This window comes from Maniola hyperantus, chromosome 15, assembly GCF_902806685.2.
Source record: "Maniola hyperantus chromosome 15, iAphHyp1.2, whole genome shotgun sequence".
NCBI classification, from domain to species: domain Eukaryota; kingdom Metazoa; phylum Arthropoda; class Insecta; order Lepidoptera; family Nymphalidae; genus Maniola; species Maniola hyperantus.
In genome coordinates, this window is record NC_048550.1 from 6,038,051 (window position 1) to 6,051,430 (window position 13,380).

A 13,380-nucleotide genomic window follows, 5' to 3' on the forward strand; every position below is an offset into this window, starting at 1 on the left:
CGCTGAAGGGAGTCGGTTCCAGTAATAGCATACATCATTCCCTGGAACGAACCTACTGTACATATATTATAATATGACAACTTGTTTGCTACCTAAAATTCTACCATCTATTCGACCAACTTAGATATATAAACTATAGCTATATAAAATATAGATCGATAGATTAATCAAGATGATCACATTGACAATGACGAATAGGCACGTTTATGTATATTATGATGGATGAAATCATTAGGAAACAATAGCCAACCTAGAGCTGTTTATCGATAACTAAGTACGAGTAGCTAATGCTCGGCCTGCGTATCAATGGAATGGGCCTCGCACATTTCGCGACAGGTCGAGATGGCAATTGGGGTATAAGGCGGGAGGACGCCCCGTACCTACACCCGCGCTCGCCCACAACGGGTTAGCGCAGGGGCTGTGCGGGTGTGCGGGGCGTTCCCACCACGATTGCCATCTCGAAATGTCGCGTACCTACTATAATATATTATATTGATGGTACAATATTTTTTATTCTTTTGTTCCGATACAAGTTAGCCCTTGACTGCGGTCCCTGGTGATAAGTAATGATGCAATGCAGTCTAAGATGAAAGCGGGCTTACTTGGGAGGTATGAAAGTTTCATAACCCGTACCTGGCCCTGATCGGTTTCTACGCGGCATGCATCGTGCCGGAACACTAAATCGCTTGGCGGCAGGCACGTCTTTGTAGCCACGGCCAATGCCAGGCCAGACCACACCAGACCAGAGACAATTTAGAAATTATAAATTCCCAAATATCCCCTGCCAGGATTTGAACCCGGGACTTCTACGTATAAAAAGATTTCAGCAAGTCAGAACAACAACTTATACCAGTTGTTAAAGTTTTAACTCAATCGGATAGGTATACAGTCTGTTATACGCCTGGACAGTTTTTTTAAGTATTAGGAAAGTAATTGGTATAGGTATGTATAATTTATACTAATATTATAAAAAGGTATAGTTTGTATAAGCTACCCGGGCGAAGCCGGCGCGGGTCGCTAGTAATACATATTTTTATCACTTTATTTTGCTTTAAATATCAATTCAGCTTTGGTTTGCTATGTAAAAGTTGTGAAAAGTACTCTAATTAAAAATTAGTTTCGTAACAGCCTTAAAGTCGGGAAAAGTTATTTGGTTGGAAAGTTTCCCCTACACACGTGTTATAACTTACAAAGTTGCTGGTTCGCTCTTGGCGCCTTGAATACTTTATAGCTTAATTAAAATATGCTTACTATAAGCGAATGCATATTATGTGTTATTTATTAAGTGGTAGGTAAATGTAGTCTTATCCATACTGTGATAATATATATTATGAGAAAGTGTGTTTGTCTGCTAGCTTTTCACGGCCCATCCGTTTAACCGATTAGACAAAATTAGGCGCAGAGGTAGCTTCCATCCACGGGACGGACATAGACAACTTTTTGTCCTGGAAAATAAAAAGTTCCCATGGATTTTTAAAAAGAAGACTTAAACCCACCTTGACGAAGTTAGAACCATCATATACATATTTGATATAGAGGTAGCTAGCATCCCAGAGACGGGCATAAGATACTTTTTATTCCGGAATAACAGAGTTCTCACCGGATTTTAAGAAACCTAAATCCATGCGGATGAAGTCGTGGCCGTCGTCTAGTAAAATGATGAACTGACTGACTTATCGATCAGTCAAAGAATTTTCAGAATCGGATCATTATTTCATCCCCTACATATTTATAACATAAACTCAAAAACTAACAAATTTTACTTGTTTATAAATTATAATATTAATTCAATTTCAATTTCAATTTATTTATTAAATCGGACAACAATTGATCCATTATGTGTTAGTAACAATAAATACTTAATAACTATGTTAATACTTAAACACTAAGGAGTTAGTAACAAAATACTTAATCACTATGTTAGTACTTAATAACTAAAAGGGATTTAGTCCTCTGCACGAGTTTCCCCATCAGAGGACTATCCATTTTGCCCGCTATCATGCGCAGGATCCCGTTGCTGCTTCCTCGGACTCTGGACAACAGTGATGCTGTTTTCTTGCGCCAGATGGCATCGAAGCCATCTGTCCGCGCCTCAGCAAACATACCTGATGCACTACAGAACCGAGGTTGCCGCAACAAAATCCTGAACGCATTATTATATTGGACTCGCAGCGCATTGTAAGCCCTTTGCGTGTACTGAAACCACAAGCTTGCCGAGTATAAGGATGTACAGTATGCTTTGAACAGCGTGACTTTCACAGCATCTGTACATCGGGCAAACCTGCGGGCCACCATATTCGCTCGGACTGACAATGCCCTGCGTTCCCTTTCCATATCGTCATCATCCAGAGCCAGCAGCACCATGTCGTCGGCATAGCTGAGGTTGTTGACGCAGACACCGTCTACGTAGCAGCCTACCGGCATACTGCTGAGTCCCTCAATCAGTTCGTTCACGTACAGGCTGAAAAGCAATGGTGAGCTCAGGCCACCCTGCCGAACGCCACATTCCAGCCTGTACGTATCCGAGAGCTCATTCGCCCACCTAACTCGGTTTTCCTGACCTAGGTACCAATATTTAAAAAGACAATTAACCTCCGGTGGCAACCCTGTCTTTTTTAACTTAGCCCACAGGTTATCATATGGCACCAGATCAAAAGCCCGCGACAGGTCCAGGAAACAAGCATATACGGGAGTGTGTCTATCAGTGTAGTACTTGACAGTATGCTTCAAACTCAGGATTGCAGTTTCAGTTGACAGTTCGGACCGAAATCCGAATTGAGCATCATGTAGCTTAACGTGCTTCTTCAAATATTGGTTAAGCACACTGTCGAGCACTTTCGCTATGGTAGTGGCTAGCGAAATCGGTCGGTAATTACATTTATCAGACACATCCCCCGTCCTACACTTTACAACAGGTACCACCACAGTTTTCATAAGGTCCGGAGGCAGGTACGAGTGGCTGAGACACAGATTGAATAACAATGCCAAGACCCGAGGGAGATGACATCCCGCATGCTTCAGGTGCTCGATACTGAGTCCATCGTGACCAGGGGACTTACCGCGCTTTGACTGTATGATAATTTGTCGTATATCTTTTGCCAGAATTATGACAGACATTTTAGTTCCGCTAGGCTCAGCATCGAACCCTTGACGCTGCGGCCCAAGAGGCGACTTCACAGCAAAGTGATTTGCAAACAAATTGGCGATCTCGCTCGGGTTAGAGACACCATCGACGCTTGCAGGAATGCCCGGCCTAGCATTAAGCTGATTTGTGCATTTCCAAAAATTCTTGAAATCAGCGTTTACATGGTGTGTCGCCAGCATATAATAATAATAATATAGAAGACCCCATGAAAAGATTTTAAGAAATTTTCTCCAATACATTTTCTCCAATTCTTTTCTTTCTTTCTTTCTTTCTTTCTATTTGCATGTGTGTCAAAGGATTGATCTGGTTTTAAAGCGGATGGTCGAACTTTAGGTAGCATGCAAACAAGTTTTCAGATGCGCTCTACGAATGTATGGTATTAAACTGGAACCGACTCCTTTCGGCGCGCGGTGTCTTCACTACATTCATGTCTACTTTTATTTTATTATATTCAATGGGTAAAATGTAGTAATAAAATGACGTGATTTTTTGTAAAGCGGTAGTTTATGGGGCTAGAATTTATTATAAAAGAGAATAATTTAAAAAAACATGATTTTTATTTATTTTTACCATAAACGTCACGCTGTACAATAAATCACTTCATTTTATTAAGTACTACAGACTACAGTCGACCCTATTAAAGTTCACCTACCTCCTGCTCGTTTAAAAGAAACCTAAGAACCACGCTGACAACTATTTTCAGTGAGAGAGAGCGTCGTCAGTGAAAAGTCATCGCACATTAGAGACTCGGTGCTGACTCTACTCCGAGTTCCGACTCGACTCACTTTAAAGCATGGAAATGTGTTTTTTATCGTCTTCCTTACGTTGGAATTTTGCAATATTTCAGCGAAAGAAGTGTACCACGCATGGATCACGCATCGTACATTTCAATTACTTTGAAACAAATAGGGACACCATAAGGATACATAAAGCTCACATTTCCATGCTTTATTGTGAGTCAAGGCGTCGAGTCTGTAATGTGCGAAGATCTGAATCCACTTCTGGTCTAAATAATTCAGTACTTTAAGAAGTTCCTTACCTATCAAGTCAAAAATTAGTTCAATGTAACCGAGGTAACTCGTTCCCCGTACCGGGGAAACTTTTTATGCAAATTTAGGAAAATGTGACCTGATTTTTAATGACAGCGCAATCGCTTTGATGAACGCTGTATACGTGTTGAATTTACATAAAAGGTGCTCTCAAAATATATGTCAGGAAAGTGAGAGAGTGAGTGAAAGGGTGGTTTGCTCGTTTTGTGTATTTTGTGACACAAAATACACAAACTCTGCTCGTAGTTACAACTTTTGCAATATTATAATAGTCTAGAATTGATTAGGTAACAAATTCCGCTGTAGTATAATTATTACACTAGTTTACAAAAAAGTTTTTTTTGCTCATGAAATAAAATATATACTGTTAAGTTACTTTGGGTCCCTATATCTGAGAAAAAATATTTAAAAAATCCAGCCCGTCAATTTTAAGATTTTTTTAGAAAAAACTACATCCGAACAAACTATAGATAGTATAAAAGGGGTAATTTTGGCTGTTTTTTATAAATATATCCTTCTGTATCCCTCACAACATCCAACAATAGTCATATAAAAAAGAGCCAAAATTACCCCTTTTTACTATCTATACCTAGTTCGTTCGGATGTAGTTTTTTGTAATACATTCTTAGTAAAACTTTTGAAAATTAAGCCTGCGTTCGAGAATAATCATGCTTAAGCAACGATGAGGTCAAGGTTGGAGCGCGCTTGCTTGGGAGATGTCTATTCACTGCTACATAAAGGTATTTAGGTTATGACGATCCCGAGCACATACTCTACAGTGTAGAGTATGTGTTCGGGATCTCGGGTGTAGAGTCTACACTATATCAATAGCCTATTACTTAGTACTTATACTATAAAAGCGAAAGCATGTTTGTTTGTTGGTTAAGTAATTTTTGGGTTTTCCATTTATCGTAAACCCCCAATAAGTAAGAATTTTCAAGCCTTTCAATCGTTTCAAAGCTGAATTGGGTCAGGTCAATATTAACTTGAATCCAAAATAATATGTTGTTTCTTTTCTAACTTTGACCAATGTCTAATATTGAATAAGCAGTGCTGGTTTTTTTCGAGTTTCCTGGATCTGGTTTGCATAACAATGTCCAAAGTCTAACAGCATAGATCACCCGAACGTGCTCTGTAATTTAAGTGGGCTGTTACGTAAATCACCTAAGCGAACTCACCTTATTTAATTTGGGATGTTATCCTGACGAATCAAGGCAAGGCAAACACTTTAAAGGCGATCGCGTACCCTGAGGTACAAAAGCCGTGAGCCATACTTAAAAATGCGTATGATATTTTTTTTAACTGACTTATATATTTTATAGGTTTGCGCTTGACTGCAAACACACCAAACAGCAGGTGATGATGCAGCCTAAGGTGAAACGCGCCGACTTATGTGCTGTGAAATAGTGCTGGGATAAATGAAGTATTACGGTACGGCAGTCTGCCGACGATTTTTATTACCATTTAGTACCATGCAGTACGCCGCAATGTCGTAGTGACGTCTGACGTACATGGAACTTTGCGCTTCATGCGGCCTTTGGGGGTCTAGTGGATCTTTTGGTGATGAGCGGTCTCCTCAATATAATAATTTTCGAAGACCCGCTCTAGTATTGGCCGCAAAATTGATTAAAATTCCAACAGCGTGCGAAAACTCAACATGTACTTTTTTTATTAAATTGCCGCTAGAAAACGCTTTCGGGCTTTTGAAATCGTGGCTACGCATTTGATTTATGTTTTAACTCTTAGAGTAATGTTTGCGAACACTCCAGTAATTGGTTTTTGGTAGGCTTTATTAGTAACTAATGTACCTACTTACTATAACGTATAAGTAATATACACACAAGCGAAGGTCAGCTTATGTCTTAGAGCATTAATATTACTTTGAGAGATTTAGGTGTATCATAAAACCGATAGCTAGATCATAAATATAATTGAAATACCTACGGATAAAAATTCGTAAGTTCTAGACTACACGTTGAATAGTATTAGAATATAATGATTACTACCTACACATAGAAATTATTAAATTTTCTTAAAAGTCCTTTTGGTGCCTATTCTAAGAGAGAGAGAGAAAGAGAGAGCATTTTAGAAAGGCTTGTGAAATTGAATGAAAGTCATCGTATTTTATGCATGGCAGCCACAGTTCCAACCACAAGTGGGTGGAAATTGTCCCACGTCAGTGAATCGCTTGTGAGGTAAAAATGTAATTGCCCCGTCAATCATACTGTGGGCTGAATTGTATTGCAGTAGAGCAAAAAAAGAATCTCACTATTTCAATGTCCGTAGAGTTGAATTTAGGCATTTAGGTAGACAACTCTACCTAAATCCCTAAATGCAACAATTTAAGGATAAGTTTACAAATTATAGACGGAACTAGCAGACCCGCCCCGGCTTCGCTCGGATGGAATTTAGAAAATCGAGGTTGGGGATGAATTTTCAAAAATCCTGGAACACGTATTTCTTCATTAGTGACCGAAAACCCAAATACCAATTTTCATGCAAATAACTTGAAAAATGACGGACTTTTATACAAACTTTCATCCCCTATATAACCCACTTAGGGGTGGAGTTTCAAAAAATCCTTTCTTAGTGGATACCTAATCTTTACAAAGAACACACACTCAAAATTTCATGTCTCTAGGACCAGTGGTTTGCGCTGTGCGTTGATATATATGTCAGTCAGTCAGTCAGTCAGGACTTTGAAATATTTAAAATATTGTGCGTGGTGATTGAATTATTTTTCAAATATGGTGGGGTGCGTCACATGCAAAGGTACAAACTCGGGTGCTAGTGAAACGCAGATACAACGGTGATTATAAGAATATTCTTATTGTAATCACCGTCTCACAATACCACTTGTAGCTCGAGTTAGTTTATACGTAGAAATGAAACATTATAGGTACACAGTATAAGGCGACTGATATACTTAAGTTAGTATTTATTTAATAAATGAAGCTGAACATACAAGAACGTTTGCACATAAGTAATCGTGTTTCGATACACAGATCTATTGATTTAAACCACACTCGTCTGCTCATAACCTATCTTCGTAGAACTCAAAGATATTTGACAAGTAATTATTCATCCAAGTTTAGAATAGAGTGTCAAGTTTTTTGTAGATAATCACACTCGTAACCAACCTTCGCAGAACGTGTGAAAAACCGTGTGAAGTGTCAAAAAACTTCGTAGATAACCACACTCGCAACCTAGGTACCTTCGTAGAACGTGCGTAGAACTTTACCAAATACCAAAATACGTAAATAAACACACACGAAATCTAGTCAGAAGCTTCGTAGATAACCACATTCGTTATCTACCTTCTTAGAACTTTAGAGTAAGAGTATCAAAAAACTTCGTAGGTAAAAACAAAAGGGTTAATTCCCAATCATCATCATCATCATCATCATCATCATCTTGAAATACATTTTGATCATGAGATAAAAACTAAAGGATTGATTCGTTCTTAATACCCTGTAATAAAACGAAATTAAAAGTATGATTGTGTTCGGTCGGTGAGGTCGGTGAATTTTAGATTTTCGGAGCGAGAAGCTCAGTCCGCAGAAGGACGTCACGTCAACGTTAAGACCTTTTTGTGTACGATGACAGCCTAAAGCCGCCTGAAAGGGTTTACTGGAGGTTTACTGAGTGTTTTCATTACATTTCTTAAAAGAAAATAAGCCACTTAGGTGACGATAAATTACTCAACTATGGTGAAGACTTGAAAGCACTATTTTTGACGGCTACTGTGAATATTTTAAGAAAACTGGTTTGTCTTCCACCATGATTATATAAACACTAGATGGGGCTCGTGACCTCGTCCGCGTGGTTTTGGCTTTATAAAATCCCACGGAAACTCTTTGATTTTCCGGGAGAAATATGTGCGTTTTAAGTACCTAATCTAAATATATAAAAGGAAAAGGTGGCTGACTTACCTACTGACTGACTGACTGATCTATCAGCACAGCTCAAACTACTAGATGGATCGGGCTGAAATGTGGCATTCAGATAGCTATTATGACGTAGGCATCCGTTAACAAAGGATTTTTGAAAATTCAACCCCTAAGGGGGTGAAATAAGGGTTTAAAATTCGTGTAGTCCACGCGGACGAAGTCGCGAGCATAAGCTAGTTAAATAGCACTTGCTTTAACGGTAATTGGCTGAATTTGTGAATCGCACAAATTCAGCCAATCAGTAATTATTGATGCAGGTTTTAGACAATCGCCCTACTGGGCTCATTAATGAGTCAGCGATGTGTTGATGATGACGATCTTTGTTTGTCCCTATCCTTCTTTCATCTTTTTTAAAAAATTAGACGGTAATTTTATATTGTGCCAGGTTTAACGTTGTTTGAATGTTTACTACTGGCCGTTGTATGGTGTTTTGTAGTCCTTTTATTGTTTCTGAACACCACAGCGCCTTTGTTGCCCAGAAATTTAAGTAAATGTATGCACGACCGCCGTAAAAAGAAGATTTTATTGGCTGGAAAGGCGTCTGTTTTATTGAAACAACAAATAAAATTATGGAATCAAATGAAAATTAAGTACTTTTATTTAACGAAATATCTAATATTTACCTGAAAAAGAAATGTGATTATTTTTCATGCAAACAATAACTCGGATTTAATATTGAGGTCAGCTTGACGGTGTTTTGTTATTTAGCTGTTCTGATACGATGCCAAAATAGACATATTATGCAAGCCTATACTTGCTTCACTCCTATCATTTCTTAGGAGGCTTTTAAGACGAGATCTATGAGCGTACTTTGAATATGCTCAGATTCGAGCTAAGTCTGAGCAAAGTACTTGCACCTTGATCATGTGAAAATTGATTAAAAACAATTACTGGATATGGCATATTTAATTGCTTAAAACACACATTAGCTTTAAAAAGTTAGAGGTCAAGATCGAATCCCCGACCTTTCGAATAGAAGGCCGACGTCTTAACTACTAGGCTATCACCGCTTATACCTGCTATAATATAAGCATTTACAGTAAAAGACAAATTGACTTTATTTTTAACAAGATGATGCCCGCGACTTCGTCCGCGTGGATTTAGGTTTCAAAAATCCCGTGGGAACTCTTTGATTTTCCGGGATAAAAAGTAGCCTATGTCCTTCCCCGGGATGTAAGCTACCTCTGTACCAAATTTCATCAAAATTGGTTAAACCGTTGAGCTGTGAAAAGCTAGCAGACAGACAGACACACTTTCGCATTTATAATATTAGTATGGATAGGGGTGTTGACTACTAGTCAAATCAGTGATTTTTTATCAAACGTCAAAACGCTTGCTTATTATGAGAGTTTGTATGAAATACACAGACGTGACGTCATACACATTGGACGTAATTTGACGTACTTTTTTTTAGTTAAATCGAAAATAATTAGCAAACTTAAAACTAACAGCGAATGTGGATTTTACGAATTTTGGTAGATTATTTCTTAGTAATAATTAAATAGAGGCTCTATTTATTTATTACTAAGAAATAATTTATTTTTGACCTAGGCATCATCCCCATTGGAAGAATAAAACTTTATCATACATGCTGTTATCGCGCGTTGATGCCCGCTAGGCTAATAATAGGTATAGGTACTTGACCCAATTAGTAGCGTAACGAGCGGTTTTTAATTAAACTTCATTCCTTCTTGTAGTCTCAATTTACGATAAAATTGTGACGACATCACATAACCTATATAAATTTATTTACAAAATTCTTAAAAAACTTCAAAAAAGCCGAACTTTACAATCTTTCATTTCCTGCTCGTTCACGTTATTACACTATACTCAACTCCTGTGCAAACATGCTTCTAGACTCGGAGGCTGTGAAATGAAATGAAATAATTTTTATTGTTGCCAGTCAGTCAGTCAAATGGCATAGGCAGAACAGGTTGCCCAAAATTCTAACATTTTGACTGCTCATGAGATGATGCCTATGGGAAATACCTACCATCGATCGGGAACACGGTTAATAATAATAACATATCATAAAATGTATTTAATATCCTATATCAGTAATTTATACAAGTTTTCTTTGTTGCAGATTGGTTACACTCGAGCTCTTAAGGACATAAAAGGGGCGACTGTAACTAAGTGGAATAGTTCAACAATATAGGGGATAGTTCGACGTTCGGGCTCGCTGCCACCATGAGGGGAGGTTCGGGAGGATAGCATGATAGCACCTGCCGCGGCGGCCTGATGGCGCTTGTGCGCCGGATACTAGGCGACGCCCAGGTAAATATTATGATTAGACCGACACGTTTCATCAGTACCCATCACTAACCATATTATTATAAATGCGAAAGTGTGTTTGTTTATTGCTTTGTCAATTCAATCACGCCGCAACGAAGCAACAGATCGACGTCATTTTTTCATAGTTACACCGTATCTTACCGTTAGAATAAATAGTTAAGAGTAAAAGGAGTTATAAAATACAATTTCAATTTGCTATTGAATGTTATTTAAATCGATAGTAAGTAGGTATGTGTGATATGTTAGTATAAAGCGTAGACCGTAGGTACAGCCTCTTTATAAGTAGGTACGTTATGCATGCTAGTGATGTACTGACCTCAAGAATATGAATAAGTAAAAGGTTGTAGGGTTAAACTCCCCGTAATCGTTAAAATTTCAAGTCTAAACGCACCAAAAATGGCTTTAAACTAAGCCACAATTTAATCGTGGCCACTGGTTTTATGTACGCGATATCCCGTAATTATATGCTTCAATGTCGAAGTTTCATCGAAGTGTTAACATCGATTACAAAGTTGGTTTCATTTAGGTAATGCGCCTTTCCGTAGCTATTAAACTTGCCGATTGAAGTGACTATTACGTTAAGGTAAAAGGTCATTATGGGAAATGAACATGACCTTTTTCAGGTGAACCGTAAGTAAGCAATGACTTCAAGATCCTACAAACAGTAAATTAAAGGTAACCTATTAAAACAGGGCTCTCTAACGAGGTCTCTTGCTTCCGGACCGCTACGGCGTAGAGATCACCTACACGAGTCTCTTGATCATGCATAAACTTAGACCTTAATAATAATAATAATAATAAATAATATAGCCTTTATTTACTGAAAAACATTACATGCAATTACATTTGTCATAGTATTCAGTATATACATATTTTAATAGAATCAAAAAAAAAACAAAACTTATACATAATACTTATTTACATTTACATTTATATTTATATATCATTACTATTATTTATGTCATCGCTATTTTTAAATTATTAATTTCTTACTGTATAAATTTTCATTTTTTAATATGTACACAATACTATTCTGTATATCACTACTAATTTTCATATTTTATTAGGTATATACATTCTTCTTCCACTTTTATTTTTCAGTACGCCCCATTTGGACGAAGGCCTCCTCCAGTCGTTTCCACATTTCTCTATCTTGGGTCATTCGTTGCCATGTTGCTCCCATAATTTTCACACAATCATCATTCCACCTAACTCTTTGTCTCCCTCTTGATCTTTTACCGTCTCTAGGATACCATTCTGTTACTGTTTTTGCCCATCTGTCCTGGTTTTGTCTGCAAAAACGTCTAAGTTTTTGTATCACAAAAACTTAGACCTTAGAGGGGCGAAATTGGTTTTCTGATAATTTTTCGGCTTTTGACCTATAAAATTTTCATAATTTGCATTCAATAAATTACAAAAACTACCTTTTGAGTAGTTATTATTTTTGTGTTTTTTTTATTTTTGTACCTAAAGTTTATTTTAAGTTTAAGTAAATATTTTATTTTATGTTTGCAAGTTCTAAGTAGCTAATAAGATTGATTTCATATTTCTATAACAACAGAGCTTCATTGCATATATCTATCTCAGAAAATGATAGGTACAGTCAGAAAAATAATACGCAATCTTCACTTCCTACGCACTCATAAAATGTCATATGAATAGCCCTGTAAATAAAGTCAACGGTCTAAGAAATGAGCACATTTATAGAGCCTTCATAATTTTCCGGCTAAATGAGGTAAACCTGAATTGTTTTTGTTCGGCATCCATAATATTAGACACACGCTCGGTTTGCAACCTGGATATAAAATGTAATAATGCCCATTTTTAGGGTTCCGTGATTAAAACAAACACCCTTATAGTTTTATCAAGTTCTATCTTTTATACGTCGTGTGTCTTAGCCATTAAAAAATATATGAGAGCTGAAAATTGTAGAGAACAGTTATAGAAACCTGTTACCGCGGGCTACACAATAAAAAAACAAACCAGGGTACCTACAAAACATGAAAAGTGAGGGCAGAAAAAAATTAAGTTTTGCAGGTATGTGAAATAAAAACATTTTGAGGTTTCTTAGCTAGTAGTAGTAGTTTGGAAAAATATCGCATACGAAATAATGACTGCTAGCATGTCCCAGCCCCTAACTTCTAAACCGCTATTCTAAAATATTTGTAAAATTCTGCAATATTAGCACGTACTATTGAGCTATAAACAAAATCATCACAATGATTATGAAACCAATTATAACGAACTAACTATCGTCGAGAAAGAAAACTAAAACATTAGTTTCACTGTACTCAGTGAAAGAAAAAGTTTACCTACACAAAAAATAATTTTGTTACAATTTTTTTTTTGTTTTTGGTTCATGTTTAAATGTTTTTTACTGTATTGTATATAAATAATTACAATTAATTGTATACTGTAATTATACAATTACAGTATACAATTAATTACTGTAAAGCTACTGTAATTAATTACAGTATTAAATGTAAATTTAATACTGTATTGTATTGTACTGTTATGTACTGACACCCATTTGATCATTTTTTTATATTGAATAGATATGATTATAGCTTGGAACCTTTTGTCGTTTATAGGATTCATTCGTTGTAACACGACGAATTTTGGCCGTGGGAATTTTTTTGGAGGCACAAAGGAGGCTTGCTGAATAGAGCAATGTTTTTCCTCGCGGAATAAAATTCTAATCCAAAACAAATGTGAATAAAACTTTTGTCGCTTTGAATTTCATTTCGGGGCATACATTTGCTTTATCAAATAATATTTTTAATATTTTGCATAGGATTTTGACAAAATTGCTAACTTATGATCTATCTATAAAATAAAATTAACTTCTTAAATCTGCGCATTATTTTAGTTGAAGTTCACTTTATTTAGAATTTTTATATTTATTAAAGATTTCCTATTATTTCGGACGGGCAATCTTTTC

At 36.8% G+C, this 13,380-nt stretch overlaps 1 protein-coding gene across 14 annotated transcripts in view; it reads left to right on the forward strand.

Annotated features, from left to right (window-relative positions):
* Nucleotides 1-13,380, forward strand: part of Liprin-gamma (liprin protein kazrin) — a 135,061-nt gene that overhangs the window by 81,061 nt on the left and 40,620 nt on the right. For all 14 annotated transcript variants that reach the window (XM_069503367.1, XM_069503372.1, XM_069503370.1 and 11 more), the window contains one exon: nt 10,231-10,421. In XM_069503367.1, coding sequence (XP_069359468.1) covers nt 10,386-10,421 — 36 coding nt within the window. In that variant the 5' untranslated portion in view covers nt 10,231-10,385. The remainder of the gene's footprint in view (nt 1-10,230; nt 10,422-13,380) is intronic.